Source organism: Lolium rigidum, chromosome 2 (assembly GCF_022539505.1).
Source record: "Lolium rigidum isolate FL_2022 chromosome 2, APGP_CSIRO_Lrig_0.1, whole genome shotgun sequence".
NCBI classification, from domain to species: domain Eukaryota; kingdom Viridiplantae; phylum Streptophyta; class Magnoliopsida; order Poales; family Poaceae; genus Lolium; species Lolium rigidum.
The window spans coordinates 270,671,804-270,697,992 of NC_061509.1; the positions used below are offsets into that span (position 1 = coordinate 270,671,804).

General features: G+C 45.4%; 4 protein-coding genes and 1 long non-coding RNA gene across 9 annotated transcripts; 2 read left to right on the top strand and 3 right to left on the bottom strand.

Moving 5' to 3' along the window:
* Nucleotides 1-418: 418 nt before the first annotated feature.
* On the bottom strand, nt 419-1,882 carry LOC124693435 (60S ribosomal protein L37-2). The gene is made up of 4 exons (XM_047226912.1): nt 1,829-1,882; nt 1,590-1,725; nt 763-864; nt 419-655 (listed from the first exon to the last, which is right to left on the bottom strand). The coding sequence occupies exons 1-4, from the start codon at nt 1,829-1,831 to the stop codon at nt 606-608; spliced, it is 291 nt and encodes a 96-aa protein (XP_047082868.1). The 5' UTR covers nt 1,832-1,882; the 3' UTR covers nt 419-605.
* A 287-nt stretch (nt 1,883-2,169) lies between these two features.
* LOC124693434 (nicotinamide/nicotinic acid mononucleotide adenylyltransferase-like) lies at nt 2,170-4,296 on the top strand. 2 transcript variants are annotated; one of them, XM_047226910.1, is made up of 10 exons: nt 2,170-2,319; nt 2,408-2,490; nt 2,645-2,730; nt 2,805-2,888; nt 2,997-3,090; nt 3,217-3,296; nt 3,442-3,543; nt 3,632-3,690; nt 3,801-3,920; nt 4,054-4,296. In XM_047226910.1, exons 1-9 carry the CDS (start codon nt 2,258-2,260, stop codon nt 3,913-3,915), a joined length of 765 nt encoding a protein of 254 aa, XP_047082866.1. In that variant the 5' UTR covers nt 2,170-2,257; the 3' UTR covers nt 3,916-3,920; nt 4,054-4,296. The 2 variants fall into 2 exon arrangements, with proteins under 2 accessions (XP_047082866.1, XP_047082867.1); XM_047226911.1 differs by having other exon boundaries at nt 2,997-3,081; nt 4,054-4,290.
* Nucleotides 4,213-25,948, bottom strand: LOC124693433 (glutathionyl-hydroquinone reductase YqjG-like). The gene is made up of 2 exons (XM_047226909.1): nt 25,846-25,948; nt 4,213-5,503 (listed from the first exon to the last, which is right to left on the bottom strand). The coding sequence occupies exons 1-2, from the start codon at nt 25,919-25,921 to the stop codon at nt 4,392-4,394; spliced, it is 1,188 nt and encodes a 395-aa protein (XP_047082865.1). The 5' UTR covers nt 25,922-25,948; the 3' UTR covers nt 4,213-4,391.
* On the bottom strand, nt 9,505-19,514 carry LOC124693437. Of its 4 annotated transcripts, XR_007000015.1 has the most exons (7): nt 19,488-19,514; nt 17,099-17,255; nt 14,260-14,424; nt 10,953-11,064; nt 10,638-10,812; nt 9,881-10,059; nt 9,505-9,779 (listed from the first exon to the last, which is right to left on the bottom strand). It is a non-coding gene; the product is annotated as an uncharacterized LOC124693437 (long non-coding RNA). The 4 variants fall into 4 exon arrangements; XR_007000018.1 differs by lacking the exon at nt 19,488-19,514 and having other exon boundaries at nt 10,953-11,059; nt 17,099-17,491; XR_007000017.1 differs by lacking the exon at nt 19,488-19,514 and having other exon boundaries at nt 10,948-11,064; nt 17,099-17,491.
* On the top strand, nt 22,722-24,538 carry LOC124685799 (nicotinamide/nicotinic acid mononucleotide adenylyltransferase-like; the record flags this gene model as incomplete). Its single annotated transcript, XM_047219833.1, has 9 exons — nt 22,722-22,815; nt 22,971-23,056; nt 23,147-23,230; nt 23,339-23,423; nt 23,561-23,640; nt 23,786-23,887; nt 23,976-24,034; nt 24,151-24,270; nt 24,404-24,538. Coding segments are annotated over 8 exons (705 nt in total), but the record flags the coding sequence as incomplete, so codon positions are not given.
* Nucleotides 25,949-26,189: the final 241 nt, after the last annotated feature.

A 26,189-nucleotide genomic window follows, 5' to 3' on the forward strand; every position in this document is an offset into this window, starting at 1 on the left:
AAAATTCCATGAACCAAAGAGCTCTAATCTCAGTAAGTTCCATACACGACCCAGGATTCAAAAGCCTAAACAAGAAACAGAGATAGTATCACTTGGTATTTTGATATTATCAGATATTGATAGAACCCTCAATATTACAAATCCTAAAGCACACAGAATGGCTCAGACCTGCAATCGATCAAACGACATGCCTTGTTGAATTTTCAAGATATCAGAAAGCAAGATCACTGAGTATTTTGATATTATCAAATATTGATAGAACCCTCAATACTACAAATCCTAAAGCACACGGAATGGCTCAGACCTGCAATCGATCAAACGACATGAAACACCTCTGAGAACAGAGTTCCGCAGATTCAAACAACAAAACAAGGCATTCGACAAACCGTGCTGATCAACAGATTTAACACAAAGACACGGAAATTCAACATTCAAAACTGAAGGATTAACGTCCACGAGAATAGTGCAAATAATATGAAACCAGGTGACATCGTCTGCATCTCGACACATAACCATAGAATTCTCCAGTAGAAAAGAAAAGCAGCAAAACAGCTAACTTTGTTGATCAGGGCCCGGATTAGCCTAACAAGTGGACACTGCCTCTCCTAGTTGCCGCTGGACGAAGCTCCCTTGTTCCTTGGTGCGGCCTCAGTTCCTGTAGACCACATTCACATGGTTGGAGTTTAGCAAAACAGAACTCATAATGGGTGGATCGAACTGCATTCTAGCATGACAGAATGCAAAAGGGAAAAAATAGCATACCCTCTCTGAAGTTGCTCTTGAACCTCCTGGGCACATGGCGCATGTACCTCATCCTCCCGGTGCCAGTGGTCTTCCTCCTGATGGCCTTCACACTCCAGTTGTCTGTTTTTCAACAACAAATTGAGGTTGTGAGAATTTGTTAGCAGGTTAGGTATGAGCTTAACAATTCCACTAAAAAACAGCCGTGAGAATTTGTTATCAGACTGAATACTTAATCTTGTAGATAGTAAAATGTGAGCTGGGTTTCGAATATAAAAGTATGCCAAAAGCAACTGTGACAATCACCCCAGGTACAAGTACTAAATAAAACTTGGAAGGGAAAGCTGGCAACAAACGTGTGCAATCCAAGAACAGTATCAACATACATCACAAACAATTGACAATACAGGGGTTGGTAACACAGCAAAACTAATTAAACAACCCTATTGTAACTCTAGGAAAGTATGGAGATTACAGTTCAATTTTATAGCTAGCTGGTCCAACGACATCCTTCAACTACTTCGGTATCATACTCACAATCCAAACCTAATTCAGCACAGACATAAAACAGGCAGGAGCTAATCACAACGAAGGTCATGGAACTGATCGTAGCACATCGTGCCACCCTTTTCTCGCATGAGCAAAAGACCTAGCATAAGATTCAAGCCAACAGCTATGGGACAGCACAAGATTCGCGCGCATATTGAATCACAGCATCTTCAAAAGCTAAGCAAACACGGTCTCGCACAGGCAGCACACAACATAATCAAACATCACAGCTAGTTCTAGCTAAAGCAACTAGGGTGGAGGAGCATATGAAGTAACCAACGAGGATCTGGCGAACTTACACTTGCGGATGCGGGCCGCAGGGTAGCCGCACGAGGAGCAGGTGCTCTTCTGCAGGTGGAAGCTGCGGCGGCCGCACCGGATGCACAGCGTGTGGGTCTTGTTCCGGCGCTTACCGAAGCTGCCCGTACCCTTCGTCTGCGAGCCAGCAACACAAGAAAACAACAGGAGTCAGGATCACCGATCTCGGCGAGGAGGAGAGCGAGGGGAATTCCGACGTGAGCCGCCGTGATTCGCTCACCATTTCGCCTTTGCCTTGTCGCCGCTGCGCCTGCGCCGCCGCCGCCGAGGAAGTGGAGAAGAATAACGCACCGAACCCTAGCGGCGCGGCGAGGAGACTTTATAGGGCGGAGAGCGGGCCTGCCCAGGTTAGTGGACCCGGCCCGCTAGATAGATGGTACCTGTAGGCCGTTCGCTTATTCTAATGGGCCTTAGCACGTTGACGGCCCATACGCACAGTTCGTGAAGCTCAATGCAGCCATCGGAAAAAAATTACTCGAGCAGAATCTGCAGTTGCTGCCTTGCACCGTACCGCACGCCGGATCGCCTCGACGCTGTCCTGCCGGCGGCGGGACTTGAGGTGGGCGGCGCGCCGACTCCGTAGAAGGAACTGAATCGGGGAGGTAAGGATTTTGTGCCAGGTGCTTGCTCAGCTGAAGATTCGAGGTGGATGACCATGGAGGTGGCGGAAGTGGCTCTCCCCACGGAGAAGCTCTCCGTGGATCCAAATCGGTACCAGTAGAGATAATCCGATCTTAGATTGCTCCCATTAGCCACCCTAATCTACAATTTGTTCCTTGATTCACCTCGGTGATGGCAGGGGTGGGGCAAGCCGAGGTGGAGTTTTGCTGGTGGCCACCGGGAGCTTCAACCCTCCCACCTACATGCACCTAAGAATGTTTGGTAAGGCCTCAACATTTGTTAGCTAATCTGTTTAACACCTATCAAACAAAAATTACACTTAACACCTGTGTGTTAGTACATAAGAACAGCCTGAGAATGAGAGCATGATTTTCGATTGTCTCTTCCTCATTTTTTTCGATGTTTGTTCATTTAGAGCTGGCAAAGGATGAATTGCAGCAGCGAGGGTACTCCGTGCTGGGTGGGTACATGTCCCCGGTGAATGATGCGTATAAGAAGAAGGTACCATTTGGAATTGGATAAGTACATGGATTTATACTATTCCTGACTGAAATCGCAATTTGGGGCTGGGTTAGGACCTCTTACCGGCTATTCACCGAATCCGCCTTTGCGAACTGGCGTGCGGGAGCTCATCTTTCGTGATGGTTGATCCATGGGAGGTAACTAGATTTTTTCACACAGTTCGGTTTTGCATTGTAACATAGTAAGATATTTGAAATTTGGATTGTGCGGTGTTTGATGGACACGTTTTTGTGTTCTTCATGTAGGCAATGCAGAAAGGTTATCAGCGCACTTTGACTGTTCTCTCGAGGGTTAAGAACTCTCTCTGCAAGGATGGCTTAGCTGATCAAGGTATATATGGCGAGGGATGTGCGTGTTGCAGCACAGTATGCCCTCTCTCACACTGTTGGACCATTTCAAATGCAGTCCATCGGTGCATTTACCCTGTATTTGTATCAGTTGTTCACGACATATATCTTCTTTCAGGTAGTCTCAAGGTAATGCTCTTATGTGGTTCTGACCTGCTTGAGTCTTTCAGCACCCCAGGAGTTTGGATTCCAGATCAGGTATGAAATACAACATTGTTTGGCATCAACAATTCGAGAAGAGAACATATGCGCCCCTTATTTGAAATCATGGTGCCCTATATAGTTTTTGTTTGATTTTATATTATCAGAAAATTAATTTTGACACTCATCCTTGTGTCTCCAGGTCAGGGCCATATGCAAAGACTTTGGTGTTGTTTGTATACGCAGAGAAGGAAATGATGTTCAAAGGCTAATATCCAAAAGCGAGACACTGCAAGAATGCAGGGTGAAACTTCTAGCCTGAGGATCTTAGTATTCTTACTAAGTATGACAATTTACTTATGCATAATGTGTGCCTATGTATATGTTTCTAGGATAACATCATTTCGGTTGATGAGATTGTGCCAAATCAGATCAGTTCATCCAGAGTAAGGTATCCTTTTATCTATTTTGGTTTCTGTGTAATAAGATACTATTACCACCTTCAGATTTCCCTTTATTTGATGCCACGGTGTTGATTCCTTTTATTTTATCAAATTGCAGAGAATGTATAAGAAGATGTCTCTCAATAAAGTACCTCACTTGTGATGAAGTAATCAAGTACATTAGGGAGCACAAACTGTACATGGAAATTGAAGAGACTGATACCAGATCATGACAATGGTGATATTTGCCTCTACCAAGCCGGTCTTTCAGTATTTTTCATATGCATGCTATCATCTGTGAACTCTTACTGCATACACTGTCCCCACAATCCGAATCCTTGGTTCTAAAACTCCTTTTTATAACTATGCAGTTGGAAGCCTTTTCAAACGATTATTAGGCATGGTGCCGTGCTGCTGTGGACATCAATATTTTGATATAATCTGAGTATCAACGACGATGAGATTCCACCCTTATATGAAATAAAGGGGTCTTGCTCAGTAGCATCATGAATGGATGTGATGTAAAAGTTTCTCAAATCTTCCTCATGTTGTCAATGTGTCGAGTAACATTAACAGAAGATATTGCTACACCATTTATATATGACATGAAAATATCAGTTCCATCCTCTATACACGCAGTCATCATTCAGTAAGTATTTTGATGTGCTGCAGAATTCAGCTACCCTAGGAAGCTCTGTAAACTGTAATCCTAGCCAACACTAGCGGTTGCTCCTTGCTGCTGCCTACCAGGAAGCAATGCCTCCCTGCCATGAGGTTTCATGAGCGCCTCCCGGTCGCAGCTCGCCGGCACGACGGGCTGGATCCCACCGGGGTTGAGCGGGAAGAGCGTGCCGAAGTAGCCGTCGGCGATGGCGGACATGTCGCAGGTCTCGGCGACGCCGGGCATCTGGTAGATCTCCCGGGTGTAGGCGTGCAGGCTGGGGTACTCCACCAGCTTCCTCCTGCTGCACCGGAACAGCGGGTTGTACACCAGGTCGAACCGGATGAGCGTCGTGAAGAGGCACACGTCGGCCAGCGTCATGCCGCTGCCGGCGGCGCACAGGTACCGGGACCTGGACAGGTGGTCCTCGAGCATGTCCAGCGCGGCGAAGAGCTCGCTGGCGGCGGTGTCGTAGGCCGCCTGGCTCTGCGCGAACCCGCAGCGGTAGACGCCGTTGTTGACGCTCGGGTAGATGACGCCGTACCAGCGGTCGATCTCCTGCCGGAGCTCCGGCGGCCAGAGGTCGGGGGCGTTGGGGTTGGGGAGGGTGAGGGTGCAGAGGAACTTGGCGATCTCGATGCTCTCGTTGCAGACGACGTCGCGGCGGTCGGCGTCCCAGAGCATGGGCACGGACGCCCGGCCCTCGAACCCGCCGCGCCGGGCGGCGTACACGTCCCGGAGCCGGCGCTCGCCGTAGAGCGCGTCGGGGCTGTCGGGCGTGAAGGACCACGCGCCGTCGTCGCCCGGGACGGCGACGGAGAGCGGGAGGCGGGGCTCGAGGCCGAGGAGCGCGCGCACGAGGAGCGCGCGGTGCGCCCAGGGGCAGGGCAGGCCGACGTAGAGGTGGAGGCGCGCGGCGGGGGCGGGGGTGGTGACGACGGCGGGGAAGCGGGACGGGGTGCGGGTGAAGGCGCCCGTGGCGGGGTCGGAGGGCGCGAGCTGCCGCATGAGGAGGCGCCATGCGGCGGTCCAGCCGTGGCGGACGACGAGGACGAGCTGCGACGGCGGCAGCGCGCGGCCCCACAGGACGCGGGACAGGGCGGTCAGGGGGTCCTCCTGCGAGGCGGCGATGCGGTTGAGGCGACGGCTGCGGCGGCGGCCTTGGGGCAAGAGAGGCAGCGTCGGTCGCCGGAGCTGGAGCGGGAGCGGCGGAGGCGGCGGGGACCACATGGCCTGGCCGGAGACGGCGAGCTCTGGCAGAGGAGTGGAGGAGGAGGGCGTAGACTCCCTATGTCCGACTTGGCATGATGGATAAGAAATGTCCAACTGATACCAGCCCAGGCCCAACGATAGGCCCAGTATGCCGGGTTTTACCCAGCAACAAACCCAAGAAACCTGCCTTCTTTTTGCAACTAGGTTTAAAACCTTTTGGAAAAATAGATTTCGATTTTTGTTCAGCTATGTTTCAAATATGAGATTATTTAAACATTAGTAGATTTTAAACAAAAGGACAAATGGCTTCATGTCACTGTCTACCACTCAAGTCTTTATAAGGAGCAAGGCTTCCCTGAGCAAAGGATGAAAAGCTTTATTTCGCATCTTACTTGTATAAGTTGGAATTATCTACTGAGCTACAAAAGGACAAATGGCTTCATGTCATTGTCTACCACTCAAGTCTTTATAAGGAGCAAGGCTTCCCTGAGCAAAGGATGAAAAGCTTTATTTCGCATCTTACTTGTATAAGTTAGAATTATGCAGCCTAAGTTCATGGATTATTTTTTGAGTCTTTGCACACTAGGGATTTTAGTTTGATAGGTATGGGCATAGAAGGCACCAGGAACTACCGATGGATCACCGAAATCACTATGTGCACTTAATTTCTTGCTGGACTATCATTTTGCCCTGCTCGCCTGCACGCTATATGCGCTATTGTGCCATTATTAGGAAGCAAAGAGCAACGGTTCATGGCTTGACTGTGATAGAGTGGGGTCTGGAGGCTCCGATCAAACATGGATTGGAGCTCGTAGTGATGATCATCAAAAGAGGGTGATACAATTGGAGCAGAAAATGATCCCAATGATCCCATTGACTGTTGTCGGTGGGATAACATCTATCGTTCTTATCCTCAAAGTTTCAAAAGGAAGTATGTGACACTTGTAACTTCTAAGATGCATAAGTATAGTGTTGTGACTAAGTTCCATATCATCATGTGTCAGTCTAGATAGAAATATTCGCGATTTTTTAAATATTGTTATTACTTTATTTGTTTAACAAATACACGATTTTTATAAATTTTAAAAAATATTACATCACCGGGCTGGAGAATCCTGGTTAGGACCTTTCGGGCTAGGCGAACTGACAGCCCAAAATGTGCATCACACTGGACTTGCCAATCATCGTGTCATTGACACGGTGTTCTTGGGCAAAAAGATAGTACACCACCGACCGAGCGCCTGCGATCGACTCCCCCAAAACCCTCCGCCTCGCGCGCCAGCCGTCGGCAATGGAGAAGGAGGCCGGCACGGCGGCGGCTCCCAAGGAGCAAGAATCCCATGGAACCGGCGATCTGATCAGCCGCCTTCCAGACGACATCCTCGGCGCCATCATCTCGCTCCTCCCAACGAAGGACGGAGGCCGCACGCAGGGGCTCTCCCGCCGATGGCGCCACCTCTGGCGCACGGCGCCTCTCAACCTCGAGGTCCGCACCTTGCAGCCAGCCTTCTTCCCCAGCGGCGTCCCTCCCTCTGCCGTCTCCAAGATAGTCTCCGAGCATCCTGGCCCCGCCCGCAGATTCTATTTCCCCGGCCTCAGAACCGGCGGCGGCGACCTCAGCTCTGAGTTGGAGAGCTGGTTCCACTCCCGGGCCCTGGCCAACCTCCGGGAGCTCGATATCCGATACGCGCACGAATCCTCGCCGTCTTCGTCCAGCTACCGGCTGCTGTCATCCGTGCTCCACTCCGCATCCACCCTCCGCGTTGTCAGCATCAGCTACATCGACTTCCCCGACCAGATCGCGCCGTCCATGAGTTTCCCTCTCCTCAAGCAGCTCTCCCTGCTCGACCTTTCCATCTCCGAGAGCGTCTTCCATGGCTTGCTCTCTGGCTGCCATGCCCTGGAGAGCTTATTCGTGTCTGAAGTTCGCGTCATCGGCTGCCTCCGTGTTCGCTCATCGACGATTCGGAGCATCGTCTTACGGGGCAACCCTCGTGAGATCAGCGCAAAACTGGTCGTCGAGGACGCTCCTCACCTTGAAAGGATATTATCACTTGGTACTCACAGACCATCTTGGCAGCCGTATATCAGGATAATGAGGGCACCTAAACTGGAGATACTAGGCCCTTTCGTACCGGACTTCTCCAAACTCCATGTCTTTCAGGTAGCAGCAGCCAACATGCAGCATTCGTATGTACATAAAGATCGTCATTTTTATTTCGAGGAATCCAGATCATCATGTTTTCATGTTCATTGTTTTCTTCTTCTTCAGGGATTGAGCCCAGTCAGCTTGGAAAACTCGATGCGCACCATAAAGATTTTGTCCCTCGGTTCCTGTATTTCTCAACTGAATGCAGTTCTTACTGTCCTCGGGTGGTTCCCCTGTTTGGAAAAGCTCTATGTCATTGTGAGTATTCACATTTGCTTACTTAAATGTCTGATTTCATTGGTATATTATCTAGTCTAGTTAGTAAGTAGCACATTTGACGATATGCATCTTATTTCCTCTTTTGTAGTTCTACTTCACACACGAGAAGGGTAAGAACATTGAGCCTCGGTATGACCCACTACATCCAATTGAATGCCTTCGCTCCCACCTCAAAGAATTGGTGCTGCAAGGTTATTTGTGCCTTAAGGAAGAGGTTGACTTTGCCAGGTTCTTCATTTTAAATGCACAAGTGCTTAGCAGAATTGAATTTCAAGCAAATGGCAGCTGCAACCGTGAATCCTTCATAGATATGCTACAGGTGGAAAACAAAGCTTCTCGAGATATCCAATTTGAATACAGGCATTATAATTTTTGGGCTGATTACCATCTCAAAGAACACATCCATGATTTGTCAGTGAGTGACCCCTTCAGACAGCCGTAGGCAGGGTTGATGCCTGGACATCGCAACATCTTAGACTAGTCATAATGCATAGTATCATATAGAAGTATCATGCGTATGATACTACTACATGTTACTATCTCTACAATGCATGGTATCATATACTAGTATCATAGTGTCCATATATTAATTGTTTTGTAGAATCTCAATGCAAATATATGTACAAGATTTACTTGACATTAATTTTTCTAGTAGTATGTGCTATGATACAGTATCTACCTATGATACTAGTACCCTCTCTATCATCCTTAATTGCACTGCCACATCAGCATTTTGCATGCATAGAATACATGATACTACATATGATACTCCCATTGTGGGTAGTCTTATGTAGACGGGGTTTATGATGATTTGCATTGTATTGCACATGAAGATTATCCATGGTAGAAAGATACAATTTTTACCTATCTATATGTGGGCAGAAAGCACGTTCAGCCCCTCCAAAAGGACCTTGGTATATGTTAACACTCATTTTGCCTAAAATAAGTTGCTCAATTATTTCTAGATACAGGTATGTCTAACTTGATCAATTTTATCTAGATACGAATAAGTTTCCTAGATATGGGTGTATCTAGCCGATCATCATCAGTCATTAGTCTATTATTTGGTTTTCTAGGAAAAATGATTAGACATTACACAATTAGAAAGTTAAATGCACAACACTTCTGCCAAAGTTTCTTGACCAGTGCTAGAATGATGAGTAAAACAAAGTTCACTTAAACAAAATAAAGAAAACGCTAGGCCAGAACAACCAAAAACCAACAAACCAATAGCAACCAGAGCATTGCATGACGTGAACATGTGCTTTATTTTAAAACTGCTAATAAAAAAGGAGAGAATACTCCAGGATTGTGAAAATGGGGATGCAACACAAAGTTGTAATGATCATGGTCTGATTTAAAAATACATGTACAAAGCATCAAACTGAAGATCATCTATTTTTTCCTAATAAGTCAACGCACAATAGGACACAAGAATCAACTAAAATATTGCAATCTGCAATGTTAACACATAGATTCTGCAACCAGGTTCTGCAACCTGCAACCAGTACTACATGGTACTACAGGCCCAGAATCGTGAGCCATGGAGTTGCTCGAGCATCCACATTGAACGGTGCCACTTCTCTGGAGTAGTTTAGTACTGATACTTTTAGCTCTTTCCTCTATTTTGGACACTTGAACATTTATTTTGCCAGGTAACTCACTCATACCATTGCACATTACAAATGTCCACTTATAGTTTGTAAAGATGAAGCGGAAGAGGATTTACCTCCTTCAAGGCAGACCGGTGAGTGCGGTCAGTTTGTGGCGCTAGCTGGATCTTCTTCAGCAAATACCTACATGAGACACGGAGGTCCTTACCACCAAAAAGACTGAAATAAAACTGATCTCAGTAGGTAAGTGAAAGGGGCGGTGCTATTCAGAGTTTGAGACTCACTTCTTCCCCACCTCGTGCCTCACTAATAGACCAGAGTCAAATGCTCCATCACCAATATGTTCCAACACCTCGTACTTATCCATGCTCATTTCCCAATCTGTGCGAACACCTCGTACTGATCCATCCTTGGGGAGTCTGCTGCTCACTCACAACAGGATAATTTCTTTCTGTTTTCAGTCCTGAGGATTAAAAGATAGAAATATCAGTACTTCTGTCAAGCCATGGTGAATAATGTGGAACAGCATGTGTATTGAAGTACCCGCATAACTCAATTTTTTGGTAAATAGTGAAAAAAAGTATTTTTAGAGATACCAAAACAAAATGGCTACAAGCAACATTTTTTAGGAAAAGGAGATAGAAAACACGTGAGCTCACATGAAAACATAAGAAAAGACAAGTGATCCTAAAACATAAGAAAAGACAAGTGATCCTAAACATAAGAAAATATTGTTCATATGCAATACAAATTTAAGGGAATTGGGCCCAGAACTGGATCCATTAGGTGCAATACCAAATCAGGAACCAAAAACTTCTGGCTGTGGCTGTTGTACTAGTGTTTGCACATGGTAACACAATTAAACGGTGACCAGGTAGAATCAGGACATGATCATCTAGTACAAACCAAGATCTGATCCACTTGATGCTTTGCAAAAAAAAAATATGGTATGCATCTCACTAACAGGAAGACCCCTGAATTTTGGATTGATCATCACAAAGAACAACACTAGAAAAAGACCTAAGAATGAATGACTTATACCAACTCGCCAAGGAAAAGGAGCAGCAGTCTTTGGCCATACTGCCGCTAGGCCGGGGCAGGGGTCCACACAGCGTGTCGGCCGCGGTGGTCTTGGTCCGGGGCCACTGCGAGCAAGAGCATGGCTGTGGGCGCAGCCCACCAGCAAGAGGCGCAGCTCCTCCCGCCGTCTTTGTCCCTGCATATGCACACCACAACTTTTTTACTGATTGAAACAAACTTACATCCACATATGCTTATGCTTTGATGCACTGCCTATATATTCAACAGAGATAAAAAAAAGAAGCGAATAATACATGAAAAGGGAAGAGACCTCACCAGCAGCAGCAGCTCGGAGTGGTGGCCGGTCACCAGTAGCATCAGTAGCGTTGTTCAGGTGGAGCAAGTCGTTATTCCTGCACCCCATCCTCGCCTTCAAAGACGCCCTGAGCTGTAATAGCATTTGTCAGACACATCAAGATTCTTTTCATGTGTCAACAAACAAAACATGTGACGAGAAAAGGTAAGAGAAACTGAAATACTAATATAGTCAAGGCACAATCATTTATCATGCATATCTTTGGTTTCTTCATTAGAATTATGAATGGATTGATCTCCTGGAGGACGGTTAAACATTGTTCATACAGATACAATATAAATATTTCAGTATTTCAGTTATACCCTGTTTGGATGTATGCATTCGGGCCAGGAATTGGACTTTTTGGAATTCAGGGGCCCAATTCCACCGTTTGGATGTGCTCGATATTGAGAGCCGGAAACTGATGCAAATACCAAGCTAGAAACTAATGCGGGTGTTTGTGCCCTCCTGCAATACGGATGCCTCCTGCTCGGTATCGCTCGGAATTTGCCATCTCCTGAAATGGTACACACCTCTTCGTCCCTAGAAAATAGAAGCAAGCTCAACTGCTAGGTCAGAGGAGGCACCATGGCGCAGGTAGGCCTCCCTCCCTCCCTCCCTCCCTCCCTCCCTCCCTCCCTAGCTCAGCTCTCCGGCGGACTTACTTGGTACTCCGACGGAAGTCTGCACCCTCGTCCTCCCTATCTCATCCCCTCTCTTCCAGACCCCCTAATCCTAAATCCCAAAGCGGGAGGCCGAATGGCGGCCGGAGGCGGAACAGCGGTGGGAGGCAACATTGAGGCCGAGCTAAGGTTGATTTGGTATTGGGAACAATTCAATTCCAGCCCTCCAATTCATTACATCCAAACAGAGCGTTACCTTAATGGCATCACAACAGCAAACTAGATGCAAGCTGGGTAAAAATAAATGATGACCTGACACCATAATTGGGATCTTTCACATAGTGTTAAGAAACAATCCATTTACAGATGCACACAAGGCAAACAGAAAAAAAAAAGACAAACTTTGATGCTTTTGGAAATAAACCAGACGCCCAATCTCTCATGTAGTACTTGGACTTATGCTGATTGGTCTCCTGGACTACACGGGAAGCTTGATTGGCTCCCAAACTGGTCAAATCCATCACTCCCAACAATTCGGTCCTCATAAAAAAAAATCTGTTCTAACAAATGTTAGGTAGCTTGATTGGCTCGTGATGTCCGTTGGTTTAGATGCTACTGCTTCTTGTGCAAAATAAACAAATTATATTGGGTTCAAACATATATATGATTTTCTTATTTCACATAGAAATAACATCAAGCTTTAAAAATAAATCTACAAACTATGAACGTGTATCTTTACTGTCCCCTGCTGCACACCCTCTCAAGCTCTCAAGCCAGCTTCGCAATACTAGTATAACTGTGTGAGAAACACTACACTACACAATGAAGATTATCATTTATTAAAACATAACTGCTGCTGACACCTACTAGGCAATAGACCGGCTTCATATTTAGCCCAGTGGCGAGTGCTACTGGTCGAATCCAACTTTATATTTCCTTTTATATACCACAATTCAGATTTTGCAGCTCATAATCAGTTACCAAATAAAGAGATATTAATGCTCATAAATTTCTGTACAAATGAATCACAAAAATAGAGCAGGTCATAAATTTAACCTTCTGCAATTCTGGCCGCTAAAGCTGCCCACACATTATTATCTTACTTATAAAGAGAAACCAGTTTATGCTTTTCCAATAGTGCTGATCATTTCAAAAATGTAAACAGGGCAGCTTTATCCGAGTGTGCTCAGTCCCTGCACTATGATAAATATATCCTACTATCAGGACACTTCTATAAAGAAACTGTCGTAGATGACAGGCATACAGGACTACATGATCATTAGTGCATGTAAATGTACTATCTCCGACCATAAATAGATATCGGAAATTTGACTAAATTTGGATGTATCTAGACACTCTTTAGTGTGTAGATACATTTAAATTTGGACAAATCTTTGGCATCTTTTTATGGACGGAGTAGAACTTTCCAATGTAACCGTTTCAGCTACCTACTTGACAAGGGGCAAGAAACTCGTACAGAACTTTTACTGTAAACATGGCAGCACTTGGACATCTACATGTTACGAATATTTCGCACCATGTCAAATATATAAAACTATAAATGTAAACATCAATGTTTCTTTTCTGGAAATAGTAAAAGGTCGAGTTACCAGAGGGTCTGACACTACTAAGCAGAAACGAGGCACTAGTTAGGATAATCTAGTAAGCGTACTTTCCAGAGTTAATATGGTAGCGTCCAACAAGCGATTTCATGCAGATAAACATGTCTCAGAGGATCAAATCGGCTTTCAGAAGCCAGCTGAAGCTTCCCGTTTGGCAACTAATGATATCAACAAAAAAGGAGTACCAGCTAGTACAGTAAAATTGGCAAAGTAAAAAAGAGAATGGTCGACTTAACCCACGCAAATCAGCAGCACTCATACATCTACATGTTCACCTATGTGTAGTTATTGTGAACATCATGGCTTTGAAGAAAAGAAAATAACCAAAACACAAGAGAAATGCCAGGATTAAATGTTGAATCAATCAAACTAGAATATTTCACAACACGCAGCACCTACACCATAACCAACTTGGCACAGATATTGCATTATTGGGAAAAGCAACCCAGTCTATATACATCAAGTGATTAGAACCGGCTAGAAACAAAAAGACAAAGTGCTGCACAACTTGGAAATTGGCATAGACATGAGCCTGTCACCGGATTCGCAAAAGAGGAATATAAAAATAAGTCCATACTTTGGAGAACGACAGCATAGTCTACAAATAGTTCAGTGCTTACTCACACAACTTTGGAGTTAAGATGACACATGTTAACTTCTGACATAAGTAGCAGTACTGTGCTAAACTATTTTCAAAACTATACAAAGGAGTACAATTACATACAAAGTATGTGGTGGTGCACTGGTGTATAATAGCAAAGGCCACTGATATTCTAAGATGCAAAACATATTCAGTAGGAACCGTGTGAAAAAAAAACAGCTTCTTTATGCCTCTTAAAAATAATCAATTTACAAACTGGGCAATGCTATGCTGCATTTTAAACGAGTACAACAATAGAGGTTAAAGCATATGTTTCAATTGATTTCAGCATATGAAATCAAGCGCAACAAATAACCAATGATGCCGAACACCATCACGTCACAGCAAAGTAGTACGTAAAAAATGAATCTTGGTGCAGGAGCCTCATTCACAGCAATCATACCTCACTATGGCAGATCAAAGTGCAGAACTGCACTCAATAATGACATGCAGCAGCAGCATCAGGCTTGGGTCATCGTCTTGGTCCCAGGCAGCAGGAATGCCTGAGCAAACATGCCGCCAACCGTCAGCACGCAGAATAGCTCCTCCCGCTACTCAATCTTTCTGTCTTAAAATAAAAGCAATGACCATTAAAGAGAGAACATTATATCCTAAATTTCCAGTCTTAAATATTCAATTTAAACTAAAACTCTCCTTCCTCTATAATATAAGCATGCACCATAACAATCCTAAAATTCAGAATTAGACACAAACATTCACTGAGTAGATGGAAGCTAAATAATTCACTTGACTATTCACATCCCATTCCTAAAAACTTCAGAATCTTAACTAAGCAAGAGAGAAGTCCAGAACCAAAACCAACTCAAATCCTACAAAAAAAAAAGAACAGAGAAATTCATATCCTAAATTGAATTAAATAAACAGAACTTATAATCCTTGGGCAAAAAAATGCTGTTGTCAAACAATTCTGAACCGCTTCATGCATTAAAATAGCGGTAAACTTTCACAATTGGAATGAAATAGACATAAGTTGAAATTGATCTCAAAACATGATTCAGCAGATTCATATAAACATGTACTGCATAGCATTTTGAATTTGTTTTATAAATATGCAATCAAGAGCAAATGGGCAGCAATAGCAGCATGGTGTATTCATGCATCTCGCCTAGCTCAGACTAGCTAATTCTCCACATCACGAGTCAATGTTTACAGCAAAGCTGGAAAAGTTGTTTTTCCTTGTGATCCATCTTCTTATCCATGCAATTGATCTAGATTACCTATCACTATCAGTACCTAATCACTAACTTTTCTATACATGAGTGAACGGGTGAGTTAACTTCTTTTATTAAGATATTTCTCTTACAATTTCTGGATGCATACATATATCTTTTTGTTGGCACTCTGCAAATAGATGGTTCATAAAACCTGATGCATACAACCAGCCAACTCTTTATTATGAACAGAGATGCATATCACACAAACCTGATGCATGCAAAAATACATTTATCATAAAAATTCAGACCAGCAGTTTTCATATCAATGTACTCAGATTTAAGTTGAGACTTGAGAGCATCAGGTTTTGGTAATGCACAGAACTTTCCGAAACCTCCTCTTCCATGTTTTCAGGCTGCAACAAGATCGTCAGGTTTTCTAACACACCAGAACAAATCACGCACACTTGCCAACTATTGTAGCATGTCCACCGAAATATAACAAATGTCAGAAACATTTGCAGCACACAATTCAGTCGAGAAAAGAATTAGCCATCAGCGGAGATTGATCTCATTCAGCAGATTCATACAAACATGTTGTATTTCGATTTTTTTTATTAATCTACAATGAAGAGCAAATGGGCAACAATAGCACCGTGTATGCATGCATCTTAACAGCTCGGACTAGTTAATCTTGCACATCACGAGTTAATGTTTAGGGCAAACCTAAACTAAAATCGTATTTGAATGTACAGCTAGCTCACACGGAAATGGACACCAAAATATCTGAACTTTTCACCTAAAGTTCTCTACTTATCTGCTAGTTGTTTAACACGGGGTGGACAGGGTCAGTCAGACGCCAGCCGGAGTTCACAAGGAAGAAGCGGAGATTGATCTTCTGTAGTAGAGGGCTGTACAAAAACATAATGTGCTGGTCTCAATAGTCACTACAAACTAACATATGATAAGCACTCCACAAGGTACAAAAATGAGGACGTACATGCAGCCTGAAGAAATAAGAAGACTCGGGAATCCTGACAACGCATTGTGCAAGTGTGCTATAGGGTTATCCTTCTTTTTACAGTACTATAGTAAGGTCTTGTTGAACCAAAAGAATTAGTGTTCATGAATTGTATTAACCTGAGTAGATTCTCCAGAGGATTAGTTATGTATCCACGTATAAACTAGTTGAGCGGTTACACGTTCTAGTTTTTAACCAAAGCGTACACTAAAACAAAAGAATTAGAGAGGAATCAAACTTGGACGACCAAACCTATTATTTATTTCAAGACAAACCAGGGTTAAAAATCAATACTACTGATCCCATTTCAGTTCTTGTTGATTCTGAAGCTATTTCCTTAAGAGAGGCAAAGAAACAATATGAGTTGACACCAGAGTTGTAAAACAGCAATCCCGGTTTGATATATATGGGTACTACCGTGAGTGGGGGTGGAGATTAGGTGAAGTGCACTTCCCTTACCCAGCAGACGGGTTGCCTAATCAATTAAAACCACACATACACTGGCAGCGTTACCACCAAAAGTACGCAAGTTTGAACCAAATTGCACTTTGGAGTAAAGACGACAAATGTTAACTTCAGAAATAAGTAGCAGGTACTGTACTGAACTATCTTGAAAACTATACAAAGGACTACAATTACATACAAAGTATGTGCTGGTGTAGAATAGCAAAGGCCACTGATATTTTATTATGCAAAACATATTCAGAAGATAAAATTGATAGGAACCAGGTGAAAAAATAGCTTCTTTATTCCTCTTAAAAATAATCATTTTACGAACTGGGCAATGCTATGCCACATTTTAAATAAACACTGCAATAGAGGTAAAGGAATATGTTACAATTGATTTCAGAATACGAAATCAAGCGCAACATGCTATGCCACATTTTAAATAAACACTGCAATAGAGGTAAAGGAATATGTTACAATTGATTTCAGAATACGAAATCAAGCGCAACAAAAAACCAATGATGCAAAACACCATCACATCACATCAAAGTAGTAAATAAAAACGAATCTTAGTGCAGGAGCCTCACTCACAGCAACCATACCTCATTATGGCAGAACTGCACTCAATAATTAAAAGCAGCAGCATCAGGGTTGGGTCGTCGTCTAGGTCCCAGGCAGCAGGAATGCCTGAGCAGCAGGGCATGTGGAACATGTTCACCAACCGTCAGCATGCAGCACAGCTCCACCCGCTCAATCTTTCTGTATAAAATAAAAGCAATGACCATTAACCAGAGAACATTCTATCCTAAATTTCCAGTCTTAAATATGTTTAAATAAAAACTGTCCTTCCTCTATAATATAAGCATGCACCAGAACGATCCTTAAATACAGAATTAGACATGAACATTCACTAAGTAGATGGAAGCTATGTAATTCACTTGACTATTCACATAACTTTCCTAAAAATTTCAGAATCTTAACTAGGCAAGAGAGAAATCTAGAACCAAAACCAAATCGAATCCTACACAAAAGAACTAAGAGAGAAATTCATATCCTAAAATGAACTAAATAAAGAGAACTTACAATCCTTGGACAAAAAAATTACTGCTGTCAAACAATTCCGAACCAATTCATTCATTAAAATAGCGCTAAACTTTCACAATTGGAATGAAATAGACATAAGTGGAATTGATCTCCAAACTTGATTCGGCAGATTCATATAAAAATGTAGTATTTCGAATTTGTTTTATAAATCTGCACTGAAGAGCAAATGGGCAGAAATGGCAACACGGTGCATTCATGCATCTCGCCCAACTTGGACTAGCAAAGTCTCCACAGCATGAGCCATTGTTTAGAGCAAGGTTGGAAATAAAGTTGTTTTCCCTTGTGATCCATATTCTTATCCATGTATTTGATCTAGATTACCTATCACTATCAGTACCTAAGCACTAACTTATATATACATGAGTGAACAGGTGACTTAACTTCTTTTATAAATTCTAGATGCACACATAGATCTTTTTGTTGGCACTCTGCAAATAGATGGTTCATAAAACCTGATGCATACAACCAGCCAACTCTATTATGAACAGAGATGCATATCACAGAAACCTGATGCATGCAAAAAAATGCATTTATCATAAAATTCAGATTTTGTATCAATGCACGACTTGAGAGCATCAGGTTTTCTAATTCACGAAAATTTCCGAAACCTTCTCTTCCATGTTCAAAGGCTGCAAACAAGATCGCCAGGTTTTCTAATACACCAGAACAAACCCTGCACACCTGCCAACTATTCTAGCATGTCCACAGAAATATAACAAATGCCACAAATATTTGTAGCAAACAAGTCAGTCGAGAAAAGAATTAGCCATCAACGAAGATTGATCTCATTCGGCAGATTCATATAAACATTTAGTATTTTGAATGTGTTTTATCAATCTGCAATGAAGGCAGCAATAGCACCATGTATGCATGCATCTTGACAGCTCGAACTAGTTAATCTTGCATATCATGAGTTAATGTTTATAGCAAACCTAAATTAAATTTTTATCTGAATGTACAGCTAGCTCACACAGAAATGGACACCAAAAAATCTGAACTTTTCACCTAAATGAGGACGCGGAGTGCACAGGGTCAATCAGACGCCAGCCAGAGTTCACAACGAAGAAGCGAAGGTTGATCTTCGGTAGTAGAGGAACATGCTGGTCCAAATAATCACTACGAACTAACATATGGTCTGAAGTGCAAGCACTCCACAAGGTACAAAAATGAGGACGTACATGCAGCCTGAAGAAATAAGAAGACTCGGAAATCCTGACAATGCATTGGGCAAGTGTGCTATAGGGTTACCCTTCTTTTTACAGTACTGTAGTAAGGTCTTGTTGAACCAAAAGAATTAGTGTTCATTAATTGGCTTAACCTGAGTAGATGCTCCAGTAGCAAAGCTATGCATCCACGTATAAACTAGTTGAGCGGTAATAAGTTGTAGTTTTTGACCAACACATACACTCAAACCAAAGATAATTGCTTGACATCACACAGAGGAATCAAACTTGGAGGACTACATGTATTATTTATTTCAAGATAAACCAGGGATGAAAATCAATATTACTGATCCCATTTCAGTTCTTGCTGATTCTGAAGCTATTTCTTCAAGACAGGCAAAGAAACAATACGAGTTGACACCGGAGTTGTAAAGCAGCAATCCCAATTTGATGCGGATACTATGGTGATTGGCAGATTGAGATTACGTGAAGTAGAGACTGCACTTCCCTTATCCAGCATACTGGTCGTCTAATCAATTAAAACCACATATACACTGGCAGCATTACCACCAAAAGTAAGCAAGTTTGAACCAAATTGCACTTTCAGCCCCCATAAATCCATATCAAAATGATATGCTCATTCTCTAGCGCCGCCAGCATAGAGGTATCCAAATCCACGAATCAGAGCGTCTTGAACAAATTAGCATATAGGAGCTTCCCATACCTGGAAACTGTAGCCCCTCCAAGGTAGGGGCAACCGATGTGAGGGAGAAGCTGCTGGACCGGCGGGATTACAGCTACGACGCCTCGCCCCTCCTCCTGTTGCTCTGCCAAGAAACAATTTTTTCAGTCAAAACAACGTGAATCAGGGGAACCAAAGGAATAGGTTCAGGGTACTGGATACTGGATACCATACCTGCATGTCGGCGTCCCGCAGCAGGGGGCGGGGAATTCCACGGTCTGGGCCTCGGCGGAGATGGAGGGCAGAACGGCGGAGCTGCGCCGCCGCGTCCGCTAGGCCGGCACCACCACGCCGGCGTGAAGCAGCCCCGGTCAGCCGCGCGCGCGAGGTAGGCATCAGGTTCGACGGAGAGCCGCAAACCGTCCTACCGGTGCACGCGCGCGCCGGCGAACGAGCCGCTGCGACGCAGTAGTACTTGCGGGCACCGCCTCTTTCCTTCGCGAGGCCATGGCTGCGGCGGTCGTTCTGGTGCAGGAGGCGGAGAGAGAGGATGGAAGAAGTGAGGGGGAAGAGCAGCGACGGCGGCGACGACGGCGGCGGAGTTCGATCTGGGTTTCGTTGGGGATCGAGTTGGGTGTGGCGGGAGGTGAAGGAGGAGAAATGAGGGGGTTAGGGTCTAATTGTTTGGTTTTTGGTTTGATCTCAATACGACGGCGGTCGAACTGACGGTTCCGAACGGCAAAGCAGGCTAGTTGTTTTCGATTCCGTCTCTGCTCAATTTCGATTTGGACTTGTGTTTTCCCGCTTGCTTGAACTAGCTATTTATTTCATGTTCCAAAATGTAAAGAACGAGTATAACTATTTGAGTAGGAATAGCAAAATATGATTCACGCATGTTCTAGTTAAAATATTTTGTCGAAATAGTTTCACTCCATTTCAGAATTTCAATAAAAAATATTTTTTTTTGTGAGCAACTAAAATCAAACGAACAAGATATTTATCTAAGTATGGGTTTATATAATTTGTAAGAAAAGTTCGTACAAGTTCAGCTCCTCTTTCACACATTTTCCAGTTATTTTTCTATTTTCACACAAATATAATCCACACATATTCCAGTTATATAGTTTCGGTTCGCTTAAAATACCTCCATCTTTTTGTGAGCAACTGAAACCAAACTATCAATATATCCTTTGTGATCCACTAAAGGAAAATCGATGTATGCTAACGGCACTGATCCTACGCCGATGGCTTTTTCTCGGGGTTGTCGGCATAGGTGTCGAGGAAGGGAGCGGAGAAGTGTGGCCGTCGGCGTACAGTCGCCCATCAGCGTTGGCTGAGGATGGCCTTTGGCATACAACAGGCCATCGGCGTAGTTATTCCACGTGGGCTCTCCCACTAGCCATCCTGACGGACTACAAGATGGGGTCGGGTCGATGCCTTCGGCACGTTTTTTTTTTTATGTAGTCACCATGGGATGGTGGTGTAGCGCCTGCAATGTGTTTGCGTGATTGTTTGGAAGCCTCTCCAAGTCATGGATGTCCATGATCCAAGCTTAGATCGGCGAGCTGCTCCCCTTCCGTGCGATGTCCAGAGCTTCCAGTTGTGCATGCGATCGGCCGTGGTGTAGGCCCCATATTTTTTTGGCCAGACCAGAGCCAGCGCGGACCATTGCGTATGGCATCTAGTTATGCAGAGCACAGAGTAGATGAGCCGAATTGCATAGTTGTACGAGTCGGCCGAGAACACGGCGTCGGTTTTGGTCTCATTGAACCCACAACCCTTGCGTGTGTTGAGGACCACGTGGTGGACGGCGGTGGATGTGTCCACATGATGATGTTCAGCGGTGGGAGAAGAACCCTTGCCCAAGAGGGGAGTGTGGTGAACCGGAGGTGGCGAGGAGCGTAGCGGCCAATTTCACGAAGATCAACATATGATATCTCGTCAAGGATGTCGGGGAGGTGGACGATGGTCCATATGCATGGTTTCAACCGGACGCCTGATATTGTGGTACCTTGCGAAATCGGCGAGCGGGTGCGGTCCAAGTTGGCTCATCGGTTTAGCGAGGTTGGAATGAGACCATGCACAATGTTTCGAGAACGATCGAGCGGCCAGCGAGAGCGCCGTGAGAGACGCCTGGTGGTGCTTTGTTGAGTCATTGTTTGCTCAATTTATGTGACGTGAAAAAAAGAGGAAAAGGTGAGACGGAATTTTGGAGCACTCATACTAGGTAAATTGAGGTTTGGTGTTATTAATTATTACGTAATTACTGTACCACTTTTGTTGGTAAATGAATTCCCCTCATTTTCCGGTTCATCGATCCAGCTGTATCAGGAAATGCACGCATCGCTTGGAAAATAATAAAGAAAGAAGAGCTAGCGGCCGGAACAAATTCCTAGTACGCATCGTCTGGTCTAGTACTTGACTAGCGCTACGCGCGCAAAAAGCATAGCGATGGATGGGGATTTGTTTATTTTTTAATTGGATGGCTCTTTCCGATTGACCGCTTTATGCACGCAGTACGTTCAACCTGGAGAAAGAAAATGCACGCAGTACGTGACAGTGGTATAGTATACGTTCAAGCATAGTCTTGTTTATTTTTGTGCCGGTGATGTTAAATTTGCGATGGATTGTTTCTTTCTTTTGGTTCACACACACGCGACAGTGGTATAGTATATGTCAAAATATTGCGCGCGAGTAGGGAAAAAAGAGAGCGCGACGGACGGCTGATTAAAATCCGGCGGGGAGCGCGATGGCCAATAGGATAATGAAAGGGGAGGATTGATTCGCCAAGGCTGGCTGGCTGTTGGTGAGACGCGAGGAAATTAATTAAAGGGAAGGGAGGCGAGGCGATGTTGCTTAATTCCCGATGGATCATCGGTTTGGCTGAGCTGGTCGAGCTGGTTTCACACGCGACGATCGGATCGAGGCAATTGTTGACGAGGCGACGATCGAGGCAGGCATCCGTGTGTCGCACGGGCGCGCAATTGATTCGGTCGCGTTGCTACGGGTCATTCTCTCTCTGCAGGACCGACATAGTAGTATTGCTATTGCGCAATATGGGTCACTTATTTTAATGGGCCTTAGCACGTTCACGGCCCATACGCACAGTTCGTGAAGCTCAAAGCCAGAGTCTGACTGCAGTCATCGTAAAAAAAAATAACTCGAGCAGAATCTGCAGCTGCTGCCTTGCACCAGTAGAAACAATCCGATCTTATCTTGCTCGCATTTCTCGATTCATAGCCACCCTAATCTACAATTTACTCCTCGATTCACCTCGGTGATGGCAGGGGTGGGGCAAGCCAAGGTGGAGTTGTGTTGGTGGCCACCGGGAGCTTCAACCCTCCCACCTACATGCACCTGAGAATGTTTGGTAAGGCCACAACATTTGTTAGCTAATCTGTTTATGTACCTATCAAACAAAAATTACACTTAACACCTGTGTGTTAGTACATAAGAACAGCCTGAGAATGAGAGCATAATTTTTTATTGTCTCTTCCTCATTTTTTTCGATGTTTGTTCGTTTAGAGCTGGCAAAGGATGAGTTGCAGCAGCGGGGGTACTCCGTGCTGGGTGGGTACATGTCCCCGGTGAATGATGCGTATAAGAAGAAGGTACCATGTGGAATCGGATAAGTACATACGCGGATTTATACTGCCGCGCGCTGTTTCCCTGACTAAATTCGCAATTTGGGGCTGGGTTAGGACCTCTTACCGGCTATTCACCGAATCCGCCTTTGCGAACTGGCGTGTGGGAGCTCATCTTTCGTGATGGTTGATCCATGGGAGGTAACTAGATTTTTTCACACAGTTCGGTTTTGCATTGTAACATAGTAAGATATTTGAAATTTGGATAGTGCGGTGTTTGATGGACACGTTGTTGTGTTCTTCATGTAGGCAATGCAGAAAGGTTATCAGCGCACCTTGACTGTTCTCTCGAGGGTTAAGAACTCTCTTTGCAAGGATGGCTTAGCTGATCAAGGTATATATGGTGAGGGATGTGCCTGTTGCAGCACAGCACAGTATGCCCTCTCTCAAACTGTTGGACCATTTGAAATGCAGTTTATCAGTGCATTCACCCAGTACATGTATCAATTGTTTACGACATTTTTTTTTCAGGTAGTCTCAAGGTAATGCTCTTATGTGGTTCTGACCTGCTTGAGTCTTTCAGCACCCCAGGAGTTTGGATTCCAGATCAGGTATGAAATACAACATTGTTTGGCATCAACAATTCGAGAAGAGAACATATGCGCCCCTTATTTGAAATCATGGTGCCCTATATAGTTTTTGTTTGATTTTATATTATCAGAAAATTAATTTTGACACTCATCCTTGTGTCTCCAGGTCAGGGCCATATGCAAAGACTTTGGTGTTGTTTGTATACGCAGAGAAGGAAACGATGTTCAAAGGCTAATATCCAAAAGCGAGACACTGCAAGAATGCAGGGTGAAACTTCTAGCCTGAGGATCTTAGTATTCTTACTAAGTATGACAATTTACTTATGCATAATGTGTGCCTATGTATATGTTTCTAGGATAACATCATTTCGGTTGATGAGATTGTGCCAAATCAGATCAGTTCATCCAGAGTAAGGTATTCTTTTATCCACTTCGGTTTCTGTGTAACAAGATGCTATTACCACCTTCAGATTCAGATTTCCCTTTATTTGATGCCACGGTGTTGATTCCTTTTATTTTATCAAATTGCAGAGGATGTATAAGAAGATGTCTCTCGATAAAGTACCTCACTTGTGACGAAGTAATCGAGTACATTAGGGAGCACAAACTTTACATGGAAATTGAAGAGACTGATACCAGATCATGACAATGGTGATATTTGCCTCTACCCAGCCGTCTTTCAGTATTTTTTCATATCCACGCTATTATCTGTGAACTCTTATTGCATACACTGTCCCCACAATCCAAATCCTTGGTTCTAAAACTCCTTTTTACAACTATGCAGTTGGAAGCCTTTTCAAACGATTAGCGGTCATGGTGCCGCGCCGCTGTGAGTATCAATATTTTGATATAATCGGAGTACCGAAGACGATGAGATACCACCCTTATAAGAAATAAAGGGGTCTGGCTGCTCGGTAGATGCGATGTAGAAGGTTCTCGAATCTTGCTTATGTTGTCACTGACGATTTGTCAGCTAACACGACCAGAAGATATTGCTAAATCATTTATAAGACATGAAAGTATCAGTTTCATCCTCTATACACGCAGTCATCATTCAGTAAGTATTTTGATGCGCTGCACAATTCAGCTACCCTAGGAAGCTCTGTAAACTGTAATCCTAGCCAACACTAGCGTTTGCTCCTTGCTGCTGCCTACCAGGAGGAGCAGGAGGAAGCAATGCCTCCCTGCCATGGGGTTTCATGAGCACCTCCCGGTCGCAGCTCGCCGGCACGACGGGCTGGATCCCGCCGGGGTTGAGCGGGAAGAGCGTGCCGAAGTAGCCGTCAGCAATGGCGGCCATGTCGCAGGTCTCGGCGACGCCGGGCATCTGGTAGATCTCCCGGGTGTAGGCGTGCAGGCTGGGGTACTCCACCAGCTTCCTCCTGCTGCACCGGAACAGCGGGTTGTACACCAGGTCGAACCGGATGAGCGTCGTGAAGAGGCACACGTCGGCCAGCGTGATGCCGCTGCCGGCGGCGCACAGGTACCGGGACTTGGACAGGTGGTCCTCGAGCATGTCCAGCGCGGCGAAGAGCTCGCTAGCGGCGGTGTCATAGGCTGCTTGGCTCTGCGCGAAGCCGCAGCGGTAGACGCCGTTGTTGACGCTCGGGTAGATGACGCCGTACCAGCGGTCGATCTCCTGCCGGAGCTCCGGCGGCCAGAGGTCGGGGGCGTTGGTGCCGGTGTCGGCGAGGGTGCAGAGGAACTTGGCGATCTCGATGCTCTCGTTGCAGACGACCTCGCGGCGGTCGGCGTCCCAGAGCATGGGCACGGAGGCCCGGCCCTCGAACCCGCCGCGCCGGGCCGCGTACACGTCCCGGAGCCTGCGCTTGCCGTAGAGCGCGTCGGGGCTGGCGCGGGTGAAGCACCACGCGCCGTCGTCGCCCGGGACGGCGACGGAGAGCGGAAGGCGCGGGCCGAGGCCGAGGAGCGCGCGGACGAGGAGGGCGCGGTGCGCCCAGGGGCAGGGCAGGCCGACGTAGAGGTGGAGGCGCGCGCCGGGGGCGGGGGCGGTGACGACGGCGGGGAAGCGGGACGGGGTGCGGGTGAAGGCGCCCGTGGCGGGGTCGGAGGGCGCGAGCTGGCGCATGAGGAGGCGCCACGCGGCGGTCCAGCCGTGGCGGACGGCGAGGACGAGCTGCGACGGCGGCAGCGCGCGGCCCCACAGGACCCGGGACAGGGCGGTCAGGGGGTCCTCCTGCGAGGCGGCGATGCGGTTGAGGCGACGGCGGCCTTGGGGCAAGAGAGGTAGCGTCGGTCGCCGGAGCTGGAGCGGGAGCGGCGGAGGCGGCGGGGACCACATGGCCTGGCCGGAGACGGCGAGCTCTGGCAGAGGAGTGGAGGAGGAGGGTGATGGATAAGAGAAGTCCAACTGATACCAGCTCAGGCCCAGTATGCAGGATTTTACCCAGCAAGAAGCCCAAGAATCACCATTTGTTTCTTTTGCTCTTGGCGTTTCTATGTTCAGCTGTGTTTCAAACTTGAGATTATTTGCTCCCGCAAAAAAAGAACTTTAGATTATTTGAACATTGCATTTTAAACTGTTTAGCAGCGTTTTAAACCGAGTTAAG

What these genes read in the sequence shown, in the direction of transcription:
- LOC124693433 (XM_047226909.1), bottom strand. Translation starts at nt 25,921, where the DNA reads ATGTGGTCCCCGCCGCCTCCGCCGCTCCCGCTCCAGCTCCGGCGACCG. An exon ending in TCTCTTGCCCCAAGGCCGCC is followed by an intron (nt 5,504 to 25,845) that starts GTCGCCTCAACC and finishes TCTTGCCCCAAG; the next exon opens with GCCGCCGCCGCAGCCGTCGC.
- LOC124693435 (XM_047226912.1), bottom strand. An exon ending in TGCGGCCCGCATCCGCAAGT is followed by an intron (nt 865 to 1,589) that starts GTAAGTTCGCCA and finishes GTTGAAAAACAG; the next exon opens with ACAACTGGAGTGTGAAGGCC. An exon ending in CAAGAGCAACTTCAGAGAGG is followed by an intron (nt 656 to 762) that starts GTATGCTATTTT and finishes TGTGGTCTACAG; the next exon opens with GAACTGAGGCCGCACCAAGG.
- LOC124693434 (XM_047226910.1), top strand. Translation starts at nt 2,258, where the DNA reads ATGACCATGGAGGTGGCGGAAGTGGCTCTCCCCACGGAGAAGCTCTCC. An exon ending in GAGTTTGGATTCCAGATCAG is followed by an intron (nt 3,297 to 3,441) that starts GTATGAAATACA and finishes TTGTGTCTCCAG; the next exon opens with GTCAGGGCCATATGCAAAGA. An exon ending in AGACACTGCAAGAATGCAGG is followed by an intron (nt 3,544 to 3,631) that starts GTGAAACTTCTA and finishes ATATGTTTCTAG; the next exon opens with GATAACATCATTTCGGTTGA.